The sequence below is a fragment of the Amblyomma maculatum genome, chromosome 2 (assembly GCF_055883805.1).
Source record: "Amblyomma maculatum isolate TAMU_Amacu chromosome 2, ASM5588380v1, whole genome shotgun sequence".
In the NCBI taxonomy this organism is placed as follows: domain Eukaryota; kingdom Metazoa; phylum Arthropoda; class Arachnida; order Ixodida; family Ixodidae; genus Amblyomma; species Amblyomma maculatum.
In genome coordinates this window covers 95,842,673-95,869,979 of record NC_139345.1, presented here as the reverse complement: position 1 = coordinate 95,869,979, position 27,307 = coordinate 95,842,673, and the positions used below count along the sequence as shown (strand labels likewise).

The 27,307-nt window shown below is 45.3% G+C and overlaps 1 protein-coding gene across 1 annotated transcript in view; it reads left to right on the top strand.

Moving 5' to 3' along the window:
• Positions 1–27,307, top strand: part of LOC146199309 (neural cell adhesion molecule 1-like) — a 190,104-nt gene that overhangs the window by 34,053 nt on the left and 128,744 nt on the right. Inside the window, exon 3 of the mRNA XM_084592097.1 lies at positions 2,963–3,073. Coding sequence (XP_084448223.1) covers positions 2,963–3,073 — 111 coding nt within the window. The remainder of the gene's footprint in view (positions 1–2,962; positions 3,074–27,307) is intronic.

Below are 27,307 nucleotides of genomic sequence, written 5' to 3'. Positions count from 1 at the left end.
TACAATTCCATTTGCCTCTCGGAAGACGGCGAAGCCGCCCCCGAACCACCGCCAGGCCTCCTCGACCGCGAACGCCGGCACTTCCCTTTGTGCTTCGACGCTCGACCGTGACGACGATGCTTGCTGCCAGCTTGATCGTCCTCCTCACTGGACTCGGAGGCACATGATGCACGGCGTTTCAAGACTGGCTCGTCGACAGCCGCGAGCCTGCCAGCCACAGGAACTTGGCCCTGGTCTGGACGTTGTTGCACAGCAACGGCCACAGGGGTCACAATATCCGCGGTGACGTTCGCTGGGTGTTCGGGAACAATTGGTGGATCGTCTTCGGTTGGCTCCTTGTCCGAAGCTTGACACGACATCTCGTCCAAGGCCTGAGACGCTGAGTTGTTCTCATTACCCTCGGACGCATGAGCAGTATTTTGTTCGTCAGTATCCTGTGGAGTAGCACTTGAGGACTCGGCCACAACGCCGACGGGAAGGTCGCCAGACGCATCGATTATCTCAGACGCGTCCATGATGTGTTCCCGTAATGCTTCTTCAGGAGGCCGGACTCGGTGCCGAAGCTTGTCCGTGTATGTAACCACACACTCCTCTGCTGTGTGGCCGAAACGCCGGCAATCTTCGCAACGCGGCGTACGGCAGTGCCTACGAATGTGTCCTGCACGGTTGCAGCGGAGACAGAGAGGTGGTCGGCCAGGTATCAAAACGAGGTTCTGCACTCCACACACAGTTAGCTGATGTGGAACGTCACCAACGCTAACCCCTTCGGCAATAGTCAAAGTCACATCTCGGCTGAGCGTCTTCATCTGTTTAATATCGGCAACTTTCCAGTTTTCCCTCGAAATCGAGGTGACTTTGCCATAAGCTTGTAGAGCTTCACAAATAAAGGAGTCATCCAAGCGTTCAGGCAGCCAGAGAAGTTTCGCCTTTATCTCCTTCGGTTCTGGATCCACAACAACATAGCGACGGTTCTTAACCAATAAATCTCCACATGAGACTAGTTTTGCTTTAGAGTGCGCCGATTTACATGTAACCATCCAGACATGCGACATTTGAAATTGTCCGATAGAGCTTATTTCTTCCAAATCCACCACGTTCCGAAGGGCGTCTCTGAAGTCTTGGGCACGGTAGGGGCGACCGGCGAGGTCAGCATGCAGACATATCTGACGACGTGATATCACAGCCAGCTGTGGCAGTTTGGCTGGCAGACTGGACGTGACGTCTCAGAAAAAAAGACTCAGAAATGTCTGATCCTACAACAAAATTACAGAACATTTGCCGCATTTAAAACGTGGTTCTGCAGCCATTTTTTTTTTTTTTTTTCGTATTCTCGCCAGTTGTGTGCGACAGGGTAAAGAGGCAATGGAGAGGTACCAAGAAAAGCAAAATAATATTAAAGGCTTGGTTGGTTGGTTGGTTGGTTGGTTCATAGGAAGGGAAAGGCGCAGTATCTGTCACACTTGCTCTGTGGACACCTGAACCGCGCCGTAAGGGAAGGGATGAGGGTGGGAGTGAAAGGGGATAGAGAGAAAGAGGAGCCGTAGTGGAGGGCTACGCAGTAATTTCGACCACCTGGGGATCTTTAACGTGCGCTGGCATCGCACAGCACACGGACGCCACTTCGTTTCGCCTCCATCGAAACGCAGCCGCCGTGGTCGGGTTCGAACCCGGGAACTCCGGCACAGTAGTCGGGCGTCTTACCACTGCACCACCCCGGCGGGGCTCCATACGGTATCTGTGCACGTACCCTTACAAGCCAATATTCGAATATAATTCCGAGCACATGCTTGGCGCTTAGTATAATACGTTTGTCGAGAGATGAAAATTAATGAATGGTATTACATTGGGGAGGCCAAAGGCTGTTACAGGCTCTTATTATGGCGAAAGTTTTTAATGGCTCATGCTGTCGAGGACAAAGTGTGTCCCACTTTCGCGGCTTTCTGATGGGCCAAGGCGGAATGCGTCCCTGCCATCTGCAATGCCACACTTGAACGCGCGCCAAGGAACGTCACCCAACAGGAGCGATGGTGCACTGTCCAAGCTCACACTTGCCGGAGAAAGTGTGATAGATACTGCGCCTTTCCTTTACTGTAAACCAATTATAATTATATGTAGCACTGCAACGAATGCCGAAAAGAAGCTCACGATGAGAGGCATATTATAGGACAGGAAGGGTACGCTTTCTGAGACACACTAATTTTAAGGCAAAAGCCTTCAATGGCTCATACCGTGGTGGACAAAGTGTGTCCCGCTTTTGCGGCGGTGTCGCGTGGCGCTCCTTGGCGCGCGTTCAAGTGTGGGATTGCAATGGTAGGAACGCTAGACCAAATGAGGCTTCTCAGGCTGTCGCCTTTCGATACTTTAGTCGCTAAAGTACCTCATAAGGTTTTGTTTAGGATGAAACATTTAAATATTTAGGTATAGATACTTGCAAGCGACGAAACAGCCGCTGCTAAAAAAACAGTTAAAAAGTTTCCTTAACATGTGTCACACTCATGTATTACAGAGCTGCGGAACGTATGTCGTTCAATCCTTTTCTGTCAACTGAAATAAAAAAAAACCTGATGTAACAGTGACCCCAATTTTGTTTTGGTTTGAAGATTAGAATACCTAATTAGGTGCAGCTAATCACGTTTCACAACTTCTTTCTTTTGTCACAAACTTTCCATCATAATCGGAAAGTTTTTTTTATATATTTTCTGAATAATATATTTACGTCCCCTGTAGTGCATTCCCGTTTCTTTTACTACCACATTCACTCCTCAGAGAAAAAAAAGCTGGAAGGCAGTATATTTCCCCCCAAAAATACTGTCAATTTGATTCCCAAGGCATTTCATACTTATGTGCCGAAATGTTTTCATTGGAGAACAAATCCTAAGTTGCAGAAATATTTAATAACGTCATTTCATCTCTTTTTTTCCTAATAAGTAACGTGAATGTATTTTGGTTTGTTCTCTAACAGTGGCTCCCAGTGTGCCCATCATCATGACATCAGCTGGAACTGTAGTCGAAGGCACCATAGGACCATTCATAATCGGCGAGTCACTCACCCTTGTATGCCTCGTTGAAAAAGGTAAGGCTTATTTGTGTATTTTGTGTCTCTATTAAGGTTTGTTACTGGGCCAGCCGGTTCATATAAGGAGCTTTGAAACAGCACATAGCCATAACGCAATGAAAGGGTTCTTCCACATCCTAACTACGCGCCGTCTGCATTCGTTGTTTTGAGTGCGCTAGTATCAAACACGGTCCTCTAGATGCAAGCCTAGCACGGACATCAAAAGTAGAAGATAAAGTTTTGGTCCAAACCGCCTGCAATGGTTCTTGGAGCTTGTTGCACGAGTAATGCTAACTTACTGAGGAATTCCGCGCTAAAATCTACACGCAGAAGATTCGGGAGCTCGGGGATTCAGAATCCCTCTCCTTTTACCACCGGGTTGACGATTCTGGGACACTCTTTAATTGTCACCACGGTGACCGTGATTGTCACGTACTGTGGAATATTACAGAATACTGTTATGGGCGGCATATGGGTAGCCCATGGGCGCGCATTTTTGAAAATATTTTAAAGCAACTGCATAATATTGCAAAGTACTAAAGAACATATTGATAGCAATAGTCTAACTTCTCGACGTGTAGCAAAATTTAGTTTATTCGTTTGCCATGCGCTCAAAAAAGGCAAACCGCCATACAAATCAAAGTTTTTGAAATTTAATAGCAAGGAATTTAATAGCAAGCACCGGTATCGCTCAAAAGGAAAGTATACAACAGTTGCATCTTGCCTGTACTCACCTCTGGGGCTGAAACGTGGAGGCTAACCAAGAGAGTTCTACTTAAGTTGAGGACAACCCAGAGGGCTATGGAACGAAAAAATGGTAGGGGTAACATTAAGAGATAGAAAGCGTGCAGAGTGGGTCAGAGAAATAACTCAAGTTAACGACATTCTAGTGGAAATTAAGAAGAAGAAATGGACATGGGCAGGACATGTAGTGCGAAGAGAGGATAACCGAAGGTCGCTGAGGGTAACAAACTGGATTCCAAGGGAAGGAAAGCGTAGCAGGGGGCGGCAGAAAGTTAGGTGGGCGGATGAGATTAAGAAGTTCGCAGGGGTCAAGTGGATGCAGCTAGCACAGAACCGGGTTAAGTGGAGAAATATGGGAGAGGCCTTCGCCCTGCAGTGGGTATAATCAGGCTGATGATGATGATGATGAGCAAGAAGCTTGACGTCTGCAGCGGGAATATTGGAAGAAAAATTGACATTTATCGTGACGCTAAACTTTATGGGAAAATTTTCACTCAAAAGCCCTTTCGCGGTAAATATGATTTTATCATACCATTAGCAAATAAACACCAATATTAAGTTATGGAAGATACGAATTACTGTAGCTGGATCAGGAAATAGGTTTTATACAGGGCGCAAAAATAGATAAAGTTAACCAGAGTTTTTAACGGTAATGTTTCGGATTTCCGAAAAACATAGTCGCCTAATGTGAACACCGGGATCTGCGTGCTTTTCCTTACATTTCAGCTATCTACGCGAAAGTTGAAACATGGTTAAATTTTCAGACTGACATTATGTTACACTTAAGTTACCGACCAATCGTATGCTGCGCTCTTAGTGAATAACTGGTAGGCGAAAGCATCGAACGCTGTCGGAGAGCATGTCCATACAAAGGAGGACAAATAGACACGCTGGACAGAGGGCGGAACAAAAAAAAAAAATGCGGTACAGGCCGCTTGAAAACAAGCACATGACAAAGCAGCAAGCGTCAAAACAGCCCCGCAAGAAACAGTACAGCGAAAACAGCTCGGCGGTAGAAAAGTAGAGCGCAGTGCATTGTAAGGGTCTGTTACTGCTCGAGATTATACCAACGTAAGATAGACTGGTTTATAGGTAAAAAATATATTGCCAGGACACTTTTGCAAGAAAGGGCGACATGAACGACTGACTGAGTTTCCGAACTGATAAGAGATGGCTGACGGCATCCAAGCCGCTTATGAGTGCATCGTTCGTTTCTATCTTGTACACGGGAAGTTGCCTGTGAGCGAAGTAGAAGGTACTTTAATGTCTTCGTAATTTTTCAGCAGATATGTCGCGCAGTAACGCTTGGCAATGGGACAACTGACTGTGATACTGAGATAACTGAGATAAAAAACAACTGAGATAAAAGACAACTGAGATAAATAACATAAATGCAAAGCTGCTGCCTGGTGCAGATACTCCGAAAAGATTAGAGTGCTTTTACGCCAGTGCGCTGTATCTGCATTTTTCGATTAGGAACTGTGCCACGTAAAGTTCTCGTCGAGGTTTAGTCCACCTGCGCTAGTTTATTCTTTAATGCTTCAGAGGGCCAAAAATTCTGGGTTTTTTAACATGCACCGACATCGCGAAATACGCGGGCACCACGCGTTTCACCTCTTTTGAAATGCGGCCTGGAGATCAGCGGGAAAACACCGTAACAACTGAGCCACTGCGCAGAGACAACAATGTAAGGAGGAGAACACTGTTAAATTCGGCAGTGCATTCCTGCTTGTACTATCTTTGGTCGCACAGTATGTAATAAATAAATAAATAAATAAATAAATAAATAAATAAATAAATAAATAAATAAATAAATAAATAAATAAATAAATAAATAAATAAATAAATAAATAAATAAATAAATACTCAACAAGTACGTTCATCGGAAACCTTGCAGCACCTTTTGTGCAAAACGTGGCCGGATCTTACCGAGACCAATTATCCTAAGCAGCATATTCGGGTAGGCGAGGGTGTGTGGGCATCGTTTCCTTTATGCCACAAGTCGCTGGTGTGTAAAACGTTTTCCAAATATATAACACCTTTATGGAAGGCAGGAAGCACGAACTGAATTCAAAACTATACTGTTCGTCAAAAAGAAGCCGTGAAAGAAAAAGGCTGCCATGCTATGTATTAAATGAAGATCAGTGCAGTCGTAAATCGCAATGGCCGGCATGGAAACCGTGAAAGTCTATGCATCGCGAAATGGTCGGAAGCAAAGTTCTCTGGCTTGCAATTAGATGCTGGTAAACTTCAATTCAATTCTGTTTTATTATTCAGAAAAGTTCTGAAGGGTCACTTGAGCTAAACGCCGTCATGCCAGTTTCACAAAGGCCTGGTGCCCGATATACAACAAGGCAGGGCATGGTGGCCTACTATGCATAGGACAGTACAGTGAAAGAATAATATAATACAAAAATTCACGGCACAGATTTGTACATGTGAAAAATCAATTATAACCGTACATGGATACACGTTTGCAATAAAACAGATATAAGATCACTTCGAAATTAAATACAAGAAAAAAACAAAAACAAATCGCACAGGTGCAGTAGAAGGTAGACAAATACATTTAAAAATGGAGCATACAGGAAACAAGTGATTTTCATATTTAAGTCTTCTTAGGATCGGGATAGCATTCATAATCCTCCACTGTGCTGTTCTGTGCTATTATGTCGCACTGCCACGCTGGTCTCTGAGCTATTATATCGCTATGCTGCTTTGCCGCTCTATTTTGTCGTCGCGTGCTGTTATCATTTTTTTTCGTTTGCTGTTTTATAACCCGTGCTGTTTTCCTTTCACGTTTTAAACTTCTTCTCTTCAAGACAATAACATTATAGATACGATTTAGTGGAAAAGTCGCCTTCGAAGTGACCATCCGCGTGTTGATAAAACATGTCGAGTCGTTACATCGCTGCTCATCGAGTGGGAATTCAGAGTGAGAAAAGGAGAGATGATGTTGCACATTGGCTGGTTATCAGACCTAATCTTTCTTTTGCCTCTGTTTTGTGGTAAGGAAGCGTGCACGATAGCAGTAGGATCAATATCCCTCTTTATTTTTTGTATTTCACAACTTTCTACGTTTTAATATCTAGGCTCGGCTAAGCTCGGCTAAGCTCTGGGATATGGCCGCTCAAAAGCCAATTAATATCAAGTGCATCCCTAATGCGTTCGCGTAGTGAATCCCGAATAGCTATACAGTATAACTGTTTAGTATTCCTGAATATGCTGATAATTGCTTCTAAAACCAGAAATTGCATGAAAAGTGCGCATAATCATGTGAACCTACATAAAACGAGGAAGCGCATGTATTCTTACATATATATATATCAAAATAACGGACATGAGGTTCATGCAAGAAAAAGAGCGGAATGTTTTTTGCTTCAAAACGCCAGGCACAAGTGCGTGAAAAAGACGCATACAGTGGGCCAGCTAAAGAAGTATCTGTAGACATTGTACGCGTATAGGCACACCCACAGCAAAGCCTCGCACATAAACCTCAAGGTTTTGAAGTCCCGGCGTTTCGCTCGAAACCCTTGCCGAGAAAAGAACAGAGTTAAGAGTAAAAAAGAAAAAAAGTAAGGGCAGAGGCAGAAGAGAAAGCGATTTAAGTGTCTGTGCTCTTGCAGCTGTTATCATCTCCGAGATATTCGCCCACTCGACGCCTCCCTTGCCCGGGCAGCTCAGAAACGCTTTATATTTATCGGGCACTATTCCGTCGTGTATACCGAGTGAAGCGCACACAGGGAGAAGACTAACTCTCGGAGCTTCACTCGACGCGGCCCGTGAGCACGCACATTCAAGCTCTTTTACCCATTCCGCGTGTATTTCTTTCTTTATGTCATCTTTTCTGCGCAGCCCCATCCCAGTAACTCCATCACCGTCTGGCAACACCCTCCCACCCGGGCGGACCGTCGGAGAGATTTAGGCCGTTAGGCCCCGGGCCCACTCGCTCGTCGCCGGGACGTTCCCCCTTTCCTCCAACCCTTCCGACCAGTCCCGTTCCATTCCCCACCCCGGCATCCCTCCTCCCAGGACGCACCCTTTCCTTTCTCGAGGCCTGCCCCAGAGCCCCGCTAGGCCTCGGCTGGGTGAACGCAGCGCCCTGTTCTTCGCTGGCGGCCGCTAGCACGACCGGCCAGAACTTGTTTGCTTTGTCGCCAGCGCGGCTTCAGCTCCACTCGGGAGAACAGCTCGTCGCTGCCAGCCATACCCTGAGAGCAGGGCTCGCCAAGAATGCTGCGAGCGCTCGGAATTAGCGGGACCCGTATGGGCGCGCCAAGCACGTGAGAAGCGCTCCCGGGAGCATTGTTTTTCCCAACGTCCCTCGGACACCCACTGGCGCCTGCAGCGCGATTAAAAGAGTGCGCTGAAAGAGGGGAAGGGGGGCAGGGCAGCCTCTGGCCATCCTTTAATCTCTTCGCTGCTCCGAGCTCAGCTTTGAGTTTGCGGCTCTGCGCGCTCTGGGTGGTCATTACACAAAGGCGCTGCTTAGCACAAAGAAGACAAGAAGTGAGAAGCTGACGTAGAGGAAATATTTTAATTTGATTTATAAGGCCTTTAATGATGCCGCTTTCATGGACACCGGAACAAGAATAGAGGTGGATGAGATCGAAATATTCAATTATGTGTATATCGTTTATACCGGCGCGTGCGCAATGTTGCATATATTTGCGAAAAAATATGACAAAAGATTAAACCGAATGCATCTATCGTGGTGAGAGTTCACAATGCTAATACACAGTGGGAGTAAAAAATGACGTGGAAGAAACTTGCGTTGCACAGGTAGCGGTAGAGCACATGAAATCAATCCAGCTCGAAGGTGAGGACAGGTCTCAGTGCGCTGTTAGCTAAAACATCAAGAAAAAAAAAACAATAGTTAAAAAAAGAAGCGAAATGCTCAACCTTTAACTAAGAATGTCTAAAGCTTATGTGACACCTTTGAAAAAAAAAAAAAAAAAAAAAACTGTGACCGTCATCTGTTTGAGCGTCAATTTGTAATAGCCATCTTTTAGTCAAACAAAAATCACTTAATGCAAACTACGAAGGCGTGGAGAGTTCGCAGGGTGTCCGGAACGGAACGGAGCGGCTATAGATGGAAGAAAACCAAATTAGAGCAACCAAGGCAAGCAGCAAACAACCAATTTGATTAGGACTGAGTAAATTTTGTATCAGTTACTCATTCTATTTAGTTACTGTAACTAGAAAGTAAGAAAATATTTAAAATAATTGTTTTTCTCACACTTTGCAGTCATTATGTTAGATTGGTTTACACGCTAACACGTAAATGTTAGCCAATAAATTAGTTTGCGCTGCGTTAGGGCAAACAAGCTGGCTTATGCTGGATTTTTTCACTACCGAGGCGCACCAGGGGTTGCTGCAAAGCGAACCGTCTTGTCCTTCTTCTTCACTCGTTAATGGTGCTTTATTTTGATGTTATATGCATATAAGTAAAAGAGGTTATGTAGACAATTTTATGGCTGTTCTCAGAAAACAAATTATTTGCGAAAGGTACTATTAGATGTTAAGTTACCGACAGACTGTTTCAAATTGCTGTTGCAAGATATAATTATTCAAAATTGCGTGTTTTGCGTTACGCCTGATAAAAAAAAAAATATATATTTTTTTGCAGCTGAGTAACTAAACATCAGTTTATGTTTTTTTTTTTTTTTTTTTTTTGCATTGAGCATAAAATTACTTTCCCCAATATCAACGGACACCAGTCAATACAGACAACAGCATAATATTCGGTTAAAGCTGCTTTTTTTTTTTTTACCTTCGAGAATTGAACACAGTCAAGTTAAATTAGTTTGATAATAATAAGAGCATTTGGCCCGACTACATTTATATATTAAAAAAAACAGAAAAGAGGGACAAAAATCAAGTTCTGTGCAACGCCAGATTCAAAAGAACGATTCTCACAGTAGGGGCCTTCAAATGTGACGAATTGTTTTCTTTCCGTAAGGCACCTGTAAATCAAATTGATTTGCATGAATATTTTCAGGAACACAGCTTATTCGTCCTATAGCTTATAACGAGAAAGTCTACAGAAATCTATAAAGTCCATAAGTATGGCACCTCTCCCGTGTTATTTACAGAAATTTCGAACTCGTGCACAGTTCGCTCTAATTAAGTTACTATTGAGTACCCTTAAGGGCACTTGACGCCTAGTGTTCCATCTTCATTAAAACTCGTCATAGACGGGATCAAACCGCTTCCTCGGGTTTTGCAGTAGAGCTCCATACCCACTGGTCTACTGCGGCAGGGCGGTTGCACCGAATGACGACGCACGGTGGGTGTTCGATATTTTATTGCGAAAGCAATACTGCTAGCACTTTTCTGCCGTTGGTGGAGGTCGTTCCTTCGCTTCGTGACGTCACGCTGACGCGTGGTGCACGACCACGTGACAGCGTGACGTCACGACCAAAGGAGAGCAGGGGCCCCAACTCGTCTCTTCGGCCGTAGTCGTTCCTTCGCTCGGCGCGGCGGCTACCACGTGACGGCCTCCTCAACCCGCCGCGTGAAGGCGCTCGCTAGGAGAGGATAAACGGGGCGATGCAGGCGCGCTCCGCTAAGTCATGTCTGAGGAGTTGTACAAGGCGTCGCTGGAGCAACGTGCTGCGCGCAAACGCCGGCGCAGTGCCGAGGAGACAGATGAAAGGCAAGAGCGGTTGGCTAAGCAACGCGCCTATTCCGCAGAATGGCGAGCCCGGCGGCGTTCTAGAAGTTCAGTGAGCGAGAGGAGTTTCATGGACTCTCTGAATGCCGAAGAAACGCCTATGAGTAGTGCAGAGCGATACAGTTATCACAGAAGAAAGCGCCGTATAGAAGAGCGTGTTCATTGGAATAAACAAACAGTAGAAACCATGTTGTGTCCCGAGTAAATCCTTTAGTTGCACAAAAGGCGAAGCCATGCCAAACCACCAGCAGAGCCAAGCGCAGCCAGGGAGGTATTGCTTTCGCAATCACTCAGGCTTAACCAGAGCTAAGCCACAGCAAAGTTTTTGTAATAGCGTTGCAATGAGCCTTAAGAAATAGCCTGAACTCGTATTAACGACTCTAAAGGAGCAATAGCACGAGAATAACGCTAAAGAAAGGGAAATTCGCTTGCGTCAGTCGAATACCGATCACGGAACTTGCACCCGTTTGGGCAGTTTCGGTCGTTCCATACACGCTAAGAAGTTTTATTTTATTTCTGACGCTGGCTAATGTGGTTTAGGCGCACAAAAACTGTCTTTACGTTTTTCCAACCATGCTTATTTTGCATAACCAACGTTAGCTCGTGTATGTGCCACTTAGTGTGCAGCCGGTACCGACTAACAGCGGATGTCAGAGCATGAAAATTTAGTTACATGCAAAACAGAAAATATAGACCCACTATCAAAAACAGATACTGGTTTCAATGTCAGCCACCTGACGGCCAATTCATCACATTCGAGCGGCGCTCAGTTTTTAATTCTATATATGAGGTAAACTGCCAGGTCTGCAGGAGGATTTTTATTTTCATTTCAAGCTTTTCAAAGGAAGAGTTGAGTGTCGTCAGATTGTTAATATCCTTGACCGAAGGAAAAAAAAAAAAAGCGTCTTCACTGAACATTTATCACAGACATGGAGACAGACAAGTCCGTGAAGCCATTTGTTGGTTGTTCCGTGCTCTTTTACGTTGTGTATTTCTTCCGCGCTTTCTTTCTCGCACTTCAAATGTGATAAACGTGTTTCATTTTTCCTTTTGTGATACGAGGTGAGGAGGTGATGGTTTCTGCTGGAGCTGTGTGCTGTGTGTTCGATGTCCGCTGATTAAAATTTCGCGTTCGCTCCGTGTTGGAAAGCCCCACCCTCTGGATATTGAAATTAAGCTAATTGCGTTAAAAAAGCAAGAATATCGAATGTTTTTGGTGTAGCTGAGCGATAACTTTATTTTCTTTTTCGAACCTACGTTTTAATTCCATGTTTATTAGTGGCCGACACTCTCTGTTCGAGGATAAGGCATAGTTTGTGTGCCTTCATCAAGACAGCTAGACTTGCAGAAAGAAAAACAAGTGAATCATGGCCAAACTGCACCCAGCTTGGGTTTCAAAATTGCGACGGCATGAAGAGATCAGTTTTGCTGCCCACTGAACGAGAGCACCATGCTAGTGACGCAGCCAATCATCTCACGGGGTCTATTCCGCTATGCATCGCATATCGTCGTCTTTCATAACTTCAATCCGTGCGCAACAGATCCAGAACACGCCGATATCACATTGCCCTTCTTAGATGCGTTGTTTGGTCCGAACAAAAATTTCATCGTCATTATCATCATCCTCATCATCATCATCAACATCATAATCACCACCAGCCGAACTATACCCACTTAAGGGCGAAGCCTCCTCCCATACTCATTCAATGAACCCGGCACTTTGCTGGCTGTATCCACTTGGCCCTTGTGAAATTTACCTCACCCATCCATTTAACTTTCTGCCGCCACATGCTATGCTTTTATTCTTTCGTTATTCAATTGATTACCAGCAGCGACCATCGGCTATCCTTTCTTCGCATTGCATGTCCTGCCCATGCCCGTTTCTTCTCCATGATTCTTCTTCCCTAAACCTGACCTTGAAACCCTAGTCTCGAAATAAAAAGCGAAATGAAACGCGACGTGTTGGCACACGTGCTTCGAAATTGTCCAATTTAGCTATGATATTGATATTGATACCGATGATATTGAATAAACAACAAAAATATATGTGTTCTTTCAAATTTCAGGTATATGCTTCGTTTTCTTGTCTGCAGCTGAGCGAGGAGAATATCACGGTCAACCTGCTTACTGCCGCATATTTTTTTTTTTTTTAAATACCACTATTGGTTTAGCTCTGAATTCAAATTCAGGTAAATATCTTAATGAAACCGCGGCGATCATGAGGCCAAGCAAGAATTGGAAAATTAACGCGAAAGGAAATTGATCTAAAAACTTTCGAAGATATTCGTCGAAATCACAGCTAGTAGGAAATACAATTGACATACCGGAGTTCCCTAGCGGCATCAAAACAGTGCCGAACCAAACAAAGCTGCTTCGTGTATTGATTCCGCAGACAAGTCGGCACAATGCTTCAGCAGCTGGCGCAGTGCGTTGAGCTGCTGGTCTGCCATGTTAGGTGCCGTGAATGGCCGCCTTCAGCTCCTTTCATGCGTTCCTGCTGTGGCTTATTTACATTGCCAGTCGTGCTGTAATTAAGCTAGTTGAGTGAAGAATTGTGCATACTCGTCTAATGTCGCAGACACCAATTTGTGTGTGTGCACACACAACAGAGAAAGCAGCCAAACTCCGCCGAAGGCGCTGAAAAGACTGCTGATGAGCCGGCATCCACTTTGAGGAGTCAGATGCAGTCAGGAACGCTGAAGACGTAGACCTTCACCAAGAATGGAAGCAGCTTTGTGCTGCGGCGCAAAAGCATCCTAGGCGGTGACATGTGTCTCCTGTGTCCTTTGTATTCACCATTTTTGCTAGTCGGTAGTTTCAAATCACACTCCTATTCCAGTTGAGACAAGTGGCTCATTTTAAAGTATTGCTGACGCTGTTCAATTAAGAAAATTTGCATATAGTCTAGGTTTCGCAAGCTTCGAAAGAAGCCAGGTAGGCTTCGCGTGCGTCATAGCTCAACAGATTAGGACGAGACAATGCACATTCAGAAGCCAAATACCTTGGCCATGCTTCTGTGTGGATATCCCCCTCTGTGAGCCGTTATAATCAGAACATGGCTAGGCTTTTTCAACGAAGCATTTATGCTTACTTCTTCTTACGACGAAATAGTGCGCAGGTGTTTTAACGCGATATCGTTAAAGGCTCCATTCGGCTGAAAATTGGGTCTCGGCTTTGGCGTTGCAAGCCAAAACTCGCGGGCATGCTTCCGCTGGGTAGTAGTATGCATGCCAGATGGCCGGGCACGCATTGGCCAACGGTGTGTTGACATCCCGAGAATGCATGTCATGGCCGAGGGGCCAGAAGCTCTTAGCTCCGGTAGCTGCTTTGAGACGATTGGGTGAGGTTGGAATCGACTCCTTGGGTGCCGTGGGTGTAACACGCGGGTCTGACACGCTAATATGCGCACACAAATTTGTAAGACTTGAGTAGAGCGAGGCTTTGTACGCATGTAGGGTGGTCTTTAAGGAAATTTGATGTCCTAGCTTTATAGGTTAATGAGTACATTTAGATAATAACGACACAAATTAAAATATTAGTGACTAAGCGAGTAGGACGGTGCATGTAAGCGAATGAGGAATCACAAGTGGAAACGAAGATGAAAACCATTAACGGTACACGTCATACCCTTAAAGTTGGGGCTTAAGTGTCTCGAAAATTTTTATTTCTTCTATATAAATTCTAGAAGGCGTGAACTGAAATTATTATATACTTGTTGGGAGCGTCGAAAGCTGTTATCTCTGCTAGCCATTTGATGTCCAGCAGTTCCCATCTTCCCCAGACATGCGCATCACGTGTCATCCTAATTTTAAGACTAAACATACAATTTATAGGTGTATTCAGGAGACACAAAACTATGCAGTGGTGCAGTTGATCTTGAGATCCTGTATAGTGTTTGCTTTTGCTGTCATTCGTGAAGTACAAATGAAGCAGAACTTCTGAGTTTACCCTTGGAAGCTTACCCGCTGACACGGGTAATATTCTCATGAGATCGATACTGCTTTCTTATAACCTAATGTAACTTAACTGAAAAAGGCAGCCAGAAGAAATATTGTTCAAATTGAAGGAGGCACAGAAACAAACGATAAAACCAAGCCCCACACTCCCATGGTAGGCTAAAAATGGAAAGCTTCGAGGAGTGAAGCTGGTTTTATGAGTACGGCACAAGAGTGGTAAGGTAAAGTATAAATTCCTGTAGGTTGACATATAAAGTACGGACTGGAAGCGCGCTTTCTCTTCTTTCTTCCTCTACTGGGGTTATGTTATTTCTTCCCAGTTGCTCTGCGCTTCCCACGAAATGGTGGGCGACTGTCACTGCGATCGACATCGTGTAGGAGTAAACAGCAGCTGCTAAGGGACGCAGTCCATAACGGAACCGTAAAACAAAGACGAAAGTAAGGAATATGGCGAATTCCTTTCCTTCTTAGATCCCTAATGAGCCAAAAGTAAAGGCGGAATCCGCTCACGTACACAGAAAGAAAGGGAACGGCACAAAAGCGGAAGGTCAACAAAATGACAGATAAATATGTGCAAAGACATGAAAAAAAAAAAAAGGAAGACAGAACAGTAGCCTATTTCTTTATTTATTTCAGTTCTTCCTGATTCATGTCAAAAGGCCCTTGAGACGTAGGCAGGCAGCGAGGTCCTGACGGGAGATTCCCATAGAGAACTTGTACGAGCGCTCGCTTTCCACGCATATCCACTTTGGCGCGAATGTTCCCTTTCGAGGCGGATTTGTATTTCAGGAAGTAGATTTACTTCGATGCCAACTGTCCTTTGTTCACTTTCTTCATATTTTTTTGTTCTCCCGCTGTGCGGATCCTCGGATTTTTGTTAGTAGGAGATGATCCGTGGTAGGCACTTTTTTAAGATATTGTCTACTCCTGATGCTTGCTTGCAGTCATGTTTGTAGAGCGAACACGAGACACTTTGCAGCCGATAAGAATTATATTTAATATAGAGGCCACCTTGGAATCTCCCCCACTTCTTACGTCAGCTGGATAATCCCACCAGTGTAACTCTACCACTGTCGGTGCCGGATCTTGAGCCGCAAGCTTAATGAGATAGTTGAAGCTGAACGCCTTTTAGAATGTGGCGCGGCTTCAAATACAACTCCCCAGCCCCGCCGCTCCCTCGGCACTTAAATATTTATGAAGAAATGTGGGGCTCGCTATAACATACACAGACAGGAAGCCTTGCGGATCCCCTTAAGCGCACATACATTCTTTCTGATATTCAATTAATTATGAAACGTTTTTGTACCTCCATTATACAAACCACACTCATTAGCATACAGTTGTAAGATACCACATTACATAAACGATAATCTTATATAGTAATCAAGTCAAAAGAACGTGCCTTTGTGTTGTTTTAACAATGTGTGCAACGTGGTGTCTAAGGGCACACGTGGGTCGGATTACGAGCTTGCGAACGCATCTAAAAGTTGAAGCCTGATTTTGCAGCGTCTGCCAATTCGCCATATTATGTGCTCGGATGCAGGTAAAAACGTCCCCGAAAAAAAAAAAAAAAAAAAAAAACGTCTCCGGAACAAAAGGCTCCTTAGGAAACGGCCCTTGGGGAAAAAAAAAAAGGCATCCCGAAGCCATAAATTTGCCAAAGAAAGCAATCGCTTCGAAGCTCAGATCGAAAAAAAAATTATTAATAACAATAGTGCCTAGTCCCCACTTACTCAGTTCTTTAAGCACACAATAAGACAGGCCTGATCAGCTGGCTAATATTACTCATTAAGAAATGTAAAATCAACTCGTCGAACCGGCATGTTTCGAGAACCGCCCACCGCAGGAAGGTTCACTGAAAGATCCTCGCAGCTGTTCTGATGACGGGCGTCAACCCTTTTGATGGTGGCAGTGTGTAATTCCGACACTCTTACGGTGGTGATGGAGGCGCTTTACTAGTGTCCGCAGGCCCATCCCTAATCGGTTTTTTATCGTGGTCACTTGAAGCACTGTTCGCAACGTTCGGCCCACTGAAGGTGGTGGTCATCGCTCCCTTTATCTCGCAAACAAACAAACAAAAAAAAAAAAAAACGCTTTCTACGGGACAGCTATTAGAGTACCAGATCTCACCACGACAGGGCAGCGCAGTTTATGTCGTGAAACGTCCTACTGCAAAACACTTCAACCAGAGATGCCATTTAAGCACAGAATGATCCAGAAACGCAATTTCCCTCAGCAAATAATGTTTGCTACAAACATTTCTTGTGCTATGAACTCCCCGCATCAGTATGATGTTTTATCATTCAGCCACTTCAAATCTGGTGGATGAAAGCACTGCACCATACAGTATTGGAGCATGCCACGGGGAATTGCAATCTGCGCCTTATAGCACGTGGAAAATAAAAAAAAAAGAAACTGTGGCAACAATATAGCAATTCAGTTCAAGTTGAAATCGCAGAATGCGTAAAATCCGCAAAAGTAGGTGATAGTAAAATCAATTTATCCCTGATAAACCTAGGTACAGGTGATGCCAAGATTGACGTTAGAGGACGTTTGATGGAACCCGTTTATGGACATTTCTTCCTACTTCGCAAAAGGGGACATTTCTTCTGGGGGCGTTTTTTTTTTTTTTTTTTTTTTGGGGGGGGGGGGGGGCATTTTTTCCGGGGTCGTTTACTCCGGGACAATTTATTTCATTTTTTGTGTGGGGAAGTTTTTACCGGGACCCTTTGTACTCCTGTTACGTTATGCACCCGTAGCATCAGTCAGTACAAGCCCAAGTCACCTGTCAACTACCACATGCCAGAGTCATGGCCATGATTTTTTCCTCGCAATCTCGACCCAAATTCTTCTGTGGAGAACAGGACCTTTAACGCTATCTCGTTTTCATATGAAGTGGGGTGGCCCCGGGAAGTGTTGCGAAGAAGATAGGCAGTGGCGCAAGAGGAACACTCGCGCTGGGCCAGCCATTAAATCATCGTTTACCCTGCCGCCATGTTCTTGCTTGTCACCACATAACAATAATGTTACGTGGTGGCAAGCCGGTGAACACAGAAGAAAAAGAATTGAGAGATGATGTTCGATTATGCATAAGGTGATGTTTTTAATGAAACGTTGGCGGGCCTAGCGCGAGCGCTCCTGCCGCTGCTTCCTCGTTCCTGGTCTGTAACATTACACGGGGCCACCGAGCGATTGTCCCTATTGTGGACGAGGAAGTTTGCCGATGTTGATGAGCCCATGACATGATGTTGTACGTGTCTGGATGCTTTAAGAGGAAGAAGGAAGAAAACTGCTTGCCGCTACAACGATCCTCGGATGAGTCCTCTTCCAGGAGACTTTCGGACCACTGGTCTCCAATATCCGATGGCCGAGGCACAGGCACGCTCCGCATGGCATGGGCAGGGGTCATGTGTTCATGTGTGGCGGCGCCTTGGGTCAATGTGGTCCCGGGTGGCAAATCCGGTCGATAGGGTCACATGGTCATCGGATCTGTCGCTTTGTCTTCTGGTCGTGTGGATGCCGTCTCCGGTCAGCCTCTGTCGTATGGACAGGACGGGGAGGACGGGCGGAGGAACGGCATGATCGCGTCGGGTCCGGCAGGCTGAAGACCAGCCAGGCGATGCACTCCATGAAACCCGCTGTCGACAGCGCAAGCAGACACAGGGCGCCGAACGTTCACGCTAGGGTGATGAGGGACGATGTACCCAGCACCTCCAACCAAATGCTACGTGGCGGCAAGCCGGTGAACACAGGAGAAAGAGTACTGAGAGATGATGTTCGATGATGCATGAGATGACGTTTTTAACGAAATGTTGGTGGGCCTAGCGCGAGCTCTCTTGCCCACGCCACTGCCCGCTTCTTCCTTCTTTCTCGTCCGTAACAATATAAACAAAGCAAAACTGCAAAAAAAAAAAAAAAAACTCATTTGTGGTTTTGCAGTGAGCCATGTGTACTAATGCGTCAGGAAATTACATAAAATTTAACTTATTTTGTCACCGCTAGAGAACCCGAGATAAGTATCAACCGGGACCAAAGTAATATTTGCTTAACTTCTCATTACTCAAAGCGTTCGCTATTTCTCTTTTTCACCATTCAAATTTAAACCTTTAATCGAAGGCACATGATTACCATCAGTGTTTACGATCAAATATGCATTCAGTAGTTCTGCTCGCGTCTTGCGAAATCATTACAAGCTGTCAGGTACTGAGTCTCATTAGAAAGTTTCATTATCGATTGCTCTGTCGGAAAACGTCTTCCATGAACTTCGCTAATAAATTACTAGAAGTCAGTGCGGGAAACGCGATGGAGTTTCGCCCAGAGAATGCGGCAGACAAGGCTTCGGTAAAGCGCCGAGATTACGAAGAACGAACCATTTCCCGGTTGGGACGGCCTCGGAGAGCATCTGCCAGCCGACAGCGTCCCAGACGCAATTTTGCCGAAGCGAATTTCGACAAATCATTCTGCCGTCACTTAGAATAACATAATTAGGCAGCGGCGTGTACCTCGAAGCCTCCTTCGTCATGTCCCCCCCCCCCCCCCTCTCCACCGCGCGCTTTACGGGGAAGGAATGAATCCCGTTTGGAATCCTCTTTTTTCCTCGCAATTCTACTGATCGAATCCCCTCTGGGGACACGTGCGGCTCCTGTAAAGCGTGCACTCCGCAATAAAGCGCGGCGATAGGTGAAGCTCTCCTATAAACCGCAGGCGTCACGTTCGCTTTTGCAAGGGTGCTGCTGAATGGCATTGCGCACTAATAAAGTCCCAAATATCAAAGAAAGCCGTTTCAGAGGGCGATGCAAGTAAAAAGATACGATTAATCGAAAACTGTGTCTCGTTATTTTTCTTTTCGTCCCTTCTTCCACCACCGTTTTTTTTTTTCTTGTTATTGCACGCATTTAGGGCACCCATAAAACGATCGCCATCAGCTCAAATATTTGACACCACGGCACCTAGCTTCGATTCGCTAGGGCACTTCCGTAAATTGGAAAATCGCCGCAGCGGGGAATGACGGGCTCGATTCGCGTGACTGTTAAAAAAATTTACAGCGCCAAGAGCGTCATGCAGCGCGTCAAAACTGTCGCTCATCGCGTCGTAAAATGCGTCGGATAGCAGCACAAGGTGATCATCCCCGAATTTGATTTCTCTTTCGATTTTTCTGTTTTCATGACGAGCTTTTCCTGGTTTACGAGGTAAATGCAGATTAGAACGATTAGAGGGAAGGAAATATGCCATCTGCATGTCATCTGACTGCATCTTGCGTCGAGTTGAAAAGCAGAAAAAAAAAAAGTGTTTACGGCGACTTTTGCAAAAAATGTTACTGCCGTGCCCAGCGAAATATACGGAGAACACAGAAGCGTCGTGCCGAGTTTGAACCTATCAATACGTTCAGGCAGAAAAGTCTGCAATAAATGTTGCTTTTTAACTGGGTATGCAAATAAGACGCGGATCTCTCGAGCTTTCCCATAAAGGACGTGCATATTCGCCTTGATTTTAATGTTATGTTACTTCCGTAGAAAACACTGGCCTGTCTGGTAAATTGGGTACGCGAGGAGGAGGGGGGGGGGAAGGGGCAAGCACCATGTACTGCAATTTGAATTCGGAGAAATTTATAGACACCAATGGGAAGTAATAAACTAGCGAAAACTTGATTTTTAATGCTTAAGCCAATTGAGGTTTTTTATTTTGAACTAAAGCTTCTCCTACTATACTGGGAGCAATCAGGAGGTGCGAAAAGGCCTCTCGCAGGCAGTATAATATAAAATATGAGAATATTTTAGAATTGATATACCGTACCTATAACTTCTTTTCGTTAGGTAGACATTGTATTTCGGATACACGAGTCTGAAAATACGAGCAGCGCGAAAATGTTATTAACAACGCACCCACACGCTCTTTGGGTGTGTGACAAACGACTGCGGCTTACAGCTTTGAAGTGATATGAACGATGACCAAGTCACGGCAGACGCAATAAAGTGTAAAGTGCTACAGGGGGAAAAAGAGCTAAAACATCTTTTCCAGCAGGAACACCAAAAAGGCAACATTCTGAAAGTTCAGCGGACAGCCAGTATTATTCTTGCTTTCACTGTCGTATCGTATTTTTCTTCATTACAGTTGCACAGAGGCGCCAAATTATTTCACCTCTTCGCTCCCCTGCGGTGCTGTCGTTCTTCAGATTGAAGCCACTTTTGCCACGAGTGACGCCAAAGCGTTCGCGTCATGCAGTATTGCTTTGACACGCACTTTCCTTTTGTCCGGAATTAATCATTTTGCTGTTCGCTATATCACTTCTATGCTTCCATCCTGGTCATAATTTTTGTTTATTAATTGTTTCCAGCGCTCCCTCTACTATACGTCAATACATTATTTTCACTCAGGCGAACAATAGCGTAAGCGGAAGGAGTGGGCGATTAAATGAAACCCACCACGCATCGCCGCCTCGGTACTTTCGTGTGACGCGCGTCGGGCCAGGAATCATTTTTCTTCACAGCCTGCGCAGTTTTCCCCTTTCCTTCTTTTCGCTTTTTTTTTTTTGCCTGTTGAGTTGTGGATGCGTCGCTGTCGCGAGCTCAGTTGCGCCTGCTTATATGAAACCGTGGCACACGCAAAACGCACTCAGGCAGAGCAGGAACATTGCACCTAAGCCACGTGCGGTTTTCACTTTCCTTGCTTCAGCCCCTACAAAATACCTGCCAGCTAAATCAACCCCGCTGTCTCTCCCCGCGAGTCTCTTAGCCAGATCACTGTGGCCTGCCTGAATTCTCACTATTAGAAAACATTTTTTGCCTTCCGGGTAACTGTACTAAGTTTTACGATAACTGTATCACCGACTTGCAGTAACACAATGGTCGCCATATTTGAGTCAAGAGGTCCAGGTGACTGTGGTATTGAATTTTTGTTTTTCGCAGTGTTACGGTAGCAGAACCAAGCGAAGCTGCTTGTGCGTCTGTTCTGATCAACGCCTTGTTGCAGGCCGCTTTAGTGACGGCACTTGTTATCAAACGCCATATACGTGCTGGGTTTGGACTGGTTACAAAGTTCAATATCCCAAAGCGATTTAGGTGATGAGGGAAGCTTAGGAGAGGAATCCGGATAATTTCTACACCTTCGGGTTCTTTAACGTGCACTGGCATTGTGCAGTACGCGGGGGAGACTTGCGTTCCACCTCCGCCAACACGCGGCAGTCTTGGCCAGATAAGAACCCCCGTCTACCGCCACTGTAGTCGGTTGTCTTAACCATCAATTCACAGCGTGTTTGCAGTGAAAAAAAAATAGTGAAACGCTCCCAATGAACTCAAATGGTTTGTAACATGGAAATAATTAGGTTTGTAGAAAACAAACGTGACCCCGCATGATAATGCAAGGGATTTCCATAGCCACCGCATAAATGCCATGCTTCAGTGCCATATTATTGGCCTAGGTATATATTTTTTTGCTTTTATTAGCAAGGACATCATTGTTCGTATGTCTGTGCATGCCGAGTGAGCTACGCTGTGTCCGCGATGTGACAAAAGCCCCATGTTCAGCACGGCGTAATGGTGCGCGTGAGCGAGCTCAGGAGGGCAACCAAGTGGAATAGAGAAAGAGTGAGAGAGAAATTACATGCTACGGGACGTGGGGAGACTGCTACTAAAGCGAAAAACAAAACACAGAGATTGAAATAGAAGCATTAAGAGCCAGTGTGACGCCATTTGAGAAGTGATTAGGTCTCCAGGCTGCCTTGACCGCGTAGGCGTAATTAGACGTTCGGACAGAAACGCTGTTCGCTCGTTTTCGGTACTGACCGCCTCACACATCCGTGACTTCTGCAAGACCGAGTTTTGCGCGTCAATGCTCTCGCTTATGTGATTTTGTTTTTTGACCGTTGCCTTTTCCCCGTCATTTTCTGTTTCTGTCGTTGAAATCAAAAGGTCTCTTACGCGTAGGGCAGGTTGTTTTTTACTGCACGAGCACAAGTACCTCCTGTGCAGGTACTCGCTGGAATACTGATCTAGACGTTCTTTCACCTTTCACGTTTTCTGCTCCGTGAGGTATTTCTTTATCATACTTTTTTTTTCCTGCAATCTCAAGAAGTATACTTTTCTCTGTGCGTAATTGTTACGCACGCGTTTTAGTTTGCGCCTGCGTTCATATATAAATAGATTTTCTTTTTTTCTTTAGAATAAGAAGAGACGAAGATTGCGCTATCGTGATCTAACTAAGCGCGAGTGAAGCACTTGGGATTCCTTTCCCTGGTCAAGGTGAATGTGCGTGCCCAAACTACTTTTATCTTAAAAAAAAAATGAGATGCATGAATGTTGAAGGTGCTTCGGACGCAAATGGTTATGGCGATTGCTGAAATGAATATTATTCTACTGCACTTCAGGTTTGAAAGAATGACATACATTCAATCCGGAAAGGTAGCACCGTAAGCATGCGAACTTTGCAAACTTTCCTACCGGCAACGGTTGCATCGTTCTCTATTAGGCTTAACAAGCGCCTTAGCTGCAAGAAGAGGCGAATAACAATCATATTGGAAGGGTAGAGCAAAGTAGGAACCAATACCAACTTGCCCAATTCTCCACCCTTCTTCAATTGCAAATGGCAGTGTTTGAGATAGAGAACGTTTTCTATTTTGGGCTCATCATACCGCGGCACATTTTTTTAAAGGGAACAAAAATAGAGTAGATGGTAATGTTAGAGGGCATTTAGTTCGACTGGCGCATTCGGTACGAGAAAAAGAAATTCTACAGGAATTCGTTATTGTTCGTACGAAGTAATGTAATAGCATTGCAGTTATCACCCTTTTGTTAAATTACTGATGCGCTCGCTGTCTCACTGCGGCCTGTCCCCATGTACACTTCTTAAATTTGAATGGCCTCATAGCAGTGCAAGTCGGAGTCCTAGAGGTGTCTGCAAGCATCCCTGCCGACGCGGCTTTGCATTCAAAATATGCTGGCTCTACTTTTAATTTGTAGACGAAAGACCCAGCGTTGGTGTGGCTTCTCTGCTGATGCAATTACCCGTCGCATATTATCCTTCTACGGGGAGCCAATGACTGGCGCACCTCCGCTCCAGCTACGTTACCATTTGTCTCGACCAATAAAGGAATTCCGTTACATCCAGTGGCGGCGAGGTTTTGGCGTTACGACAGCTTTTAAGCGATCACTTTAAAAGGTGCGTTCAAAACATTGGTAACTGCTGTCTTCGGCGTTGTGCACGAACTATTGCAGGAATGTCTGTGGCAGGGTATTAGTTCGCAGGTGACACGGGCGGAAAAAGCTTCATAGGATGTGTGAAATCCCGAGACCACATGACATAGCCGAAATGGTAGGAGCTTCAAACTCGGCTAGCTCCTTTCAGATGGGAGGGATCATGCGGTGAATGCTTACGGTTGGTTTGTGGGGTTTAACGTCCCAAAGCGACTCAGGCTATGAGAGACGCCGTAGTGGAGGACTCCGGAAATTTCGACCACCTGGGGTTCTTTAACGTGCACTGACATCGCACAGCACACGGGCGCCTTGCTTTTCGCCTCCATCGAAAAGCGGCCGCCGAGGCCGGGATTCGATCCCGCGTCCTTGGGAACAGTAGTCGAGCACCGTAACCACTGCGCCACCCCGGCGGGGCGGTGAATGCTTACGATTATGAGTATGGGGACAAGATAAGTATATGCAAGATAACCAATGAATATGCTAAGCATTTAGTGATAAACTTAAGTGGGTAGAGAGAGAATGTGCAAAGCAGCCGCGGATGGGAGCCATTAAAGCACTCGCGTCATACCCTTAAAGGCGCAGTTTACGTGTTCCTTAATTTTTTTCTTCTTTCTTTCGATACACAACTGCAAAAGTGTGGTCAGTTTGTATGGTGCAGAAAACGCGGAATTTTGTAAGATTCGAGAACAGTTTAACAAATCTGGTCGTTTTTCTAATATTCTGTTGCTACTAGTACCAGGGTTCTCCGTAAAAACACGAAAATTGAGAAATTAAAAGAACTTGATTTGTCGCTAATACCGACAGTTTTATTCAACTTGGCATTATTTATGTAAAAGCCTTGCTTCATGAACACAATCAATGTTAATTGAACTGCGTCTTTCACTTTGTGCTACTATTTGTTCAAGTTCCTTGAAAAGACTAACTGGATGCATGCGGACATTGGCAGCGGTGTCAAACTGAATTTTCGTGGCACGGATTCAGAGAATGTGTCGCACGGTTGGCCATACACTACGAACGTAAGAAACAATTAGGATGCGCGCGCTGGTGGTGCACGGGAACACATCACTGAGGCGGATTGCCGGTTGCTCTGAGCTGTATCTCCCTGTTACCGTGGTACGCCTGATATAGCATCCGTAGAAAAAAAAAAAAAAAAAAAAAGAGGCATTTTCCAAGTTTCACTAAACTTCCTTGCTTATTTTCCTGCTCACTGACCAACAGATTACCAGCTGGTTACGTTAAACCCAGTACGCGCTCCACTGCTTTAAATTCTGAAGCCGGCTAGTCTTAGAAGACGATTGGATGAATGTGCCACTGCTATATATCCGCCTGTTTTTGGAGAGGGGATGTGAACAACAAGCATGCTAGCAAATGATGGGTTTAAAGAAAAAATTCATTGTTTTTATATATAACAGATCATATACGCCAGAATTTGTGAGAAAGCTGCGCTCCTTCGCACAATAAATAAGCAGGAGAGAAGAACATAATCTAGCAAGGTTATATGTTTCACGTTTTGTACGTATATTTGGCGCATAGACTTGCCTCACTACTTATAGGGAAACGAGCTTTACTCCAGTGGAGAAACCGTATAGGAGAAACGTCCGAAAAATCGCTGTAGCGCTGCGAGGAAGCCGCGAGCGGAGCGGAAACGGACGCGTGGAGATATATGTACCTCGTCGTCGCAGCCTGACGAGACTGTGCACGCGCATATATTCGGTTTTTCCGGGTTTCATTAATATTCGGCAAAGGACTCGCGCGAGCTGCGTAAGATAAGATAGCTGTTCGCCTCGCCTTGAACCTTGAGAAATAAATTTGCCGAACGAGCGCTGGCGGCGGCGGCCGCCGCCTCCATCGCCCGTTGTTTTATGCCACTTTCATCGCCAGCATTATCCGTCTTGCGTTTCTCCGTCTCACTCAGGCTAAGAAAACAATGCGAATCTGAGAACACCATTCTCGAGGGCAATAATGGAGGGAGGCAGAGCGCGATGCAGGAAGGGAGGGAAGGTGGGAAAGGTAGAGGAAAATGAAGAACCAAAACGAAGTAAAATAAAGATGCCGCGTTGTTCCCAGACAAGGACACGCAGCAATAGACTAGAGGAGAGTGAGCCGCGAAATGTAAGATCCTCACTTTCTTTCGTTGCTTAAAGAAAAATGGGCTATTGGTGGGTGGTATGCGCGTCTGCTTTCCTAGTCGAGTGCGGCGAATATTTTGGTGCCTGTTTCTGCGTCCTTTCATTTCGATCATATTCTCTTACGGGGGGAGGAAGCCAAGTCCTTAGTTTTCTTTCTGGACCGCGGTAAGAGGCAAATCGCATCCCATTGGCTTGCCTTCGTGGCTTCAAGGAGCAATGCGGACGGTATATTAGAAGTGTTTGTCCCATCTTCATGCATAACATGATAGGCACACTGCGCTGCTCGTTGTTCCGCTCATACCATATTCGCACCAGTAGGGAGCTTCTGTGAGATACGATATAGTCACCGAGAGGATCATTTTATCATCGACGCAACCTTTCCAGCAACTTGATTTCTGGGTGTTTATATTATTAGATATAAGAGCAAAAAACTAACTTCAGAGAGAAAACTGTTGAAAGTCTCCTCTTGAGTACAACGAGCTGGCGTCCAAGCAAGCATTTGGGATATTGAGCAAAAAGGTGTTCCGCCGAATCATCATTCCTCGTCTTATACAATTGGGAAGGAACGCCTTCTTCCCGACTGGTCTGCGTAGGGCAGTGTATCTCCCATTTTTGAGCGGATTTAACCTATTTGTATAAAACAGAGCTTATTTTCCAAGTCAAATCTCGTTAATTAACTGCGAACTTGAGATGCGAGAAAGTCCTGTTGTCTGCTACGTTATCTGCCGGGTACCTCGAAGTAGGACCTCATAATTTTCTTCAAACAAGTGGATTTTTGTTTTCCAGAGCCTTTGCCTTAAGCCAGGACTTATAGCTAAAATACGCCGGATTCAGAAAATTTAGCCAATTGTCGAAGCGAAGTATATATCCCAGGGAGCCTGAATAAGGGGAATCTGTGAGGATTTTGCAGCGGTAGAAGGATATTCATTCTGCGAGAGCACATGTTAAAAGGCGTTTGTAAAGTAGCTCGCAGTAGTTAAGCAGCGGGTAAAGCTTCCATGAAACAGCTCGTCGGCCTGCGGTCGACACTCTTCGCGTGAGGTGGGCGTAGCACAGCGCCACTAACGAGTCGCTATAAACTTTCGCGAAACAACCGCACTGCTTGCTGACGACCAGACGCTTTTTACGACGGTGTGTTAAACGGCGGACGGACAGAGGGAGTATTTAGGGGAGCAATTAAACGTCCCTCGCACCGTACCCGTGCTGGATGGTTGGCTTGCTCAAGCCTGTGCGTCAACAACATCTACGAGATGGGACGAGCCAAAGGAAAGAAAAAGGCTAAAAGCAAAAAATAAAAATGCTGAATAATTCACACTACCTTTGGACGCAAACTGTAGGATGGAGTGAATGGGTGTTGGGTTATGACGAGTACCCTGTATCTTACTATGTATTCCGCCGCCGTTTTACGGGAGCTCCCACTGAAAATCATGCATACTCTTGGTAATCTTTTTATGGGGTCAGCTTAACAGCAGATGAGTAACTTATTCTCCTGCTGCATGGCTATGCATCCTGCGTACTCGAATATAAACGGCTGTTATATCTAGTTATTCCAGTGGACT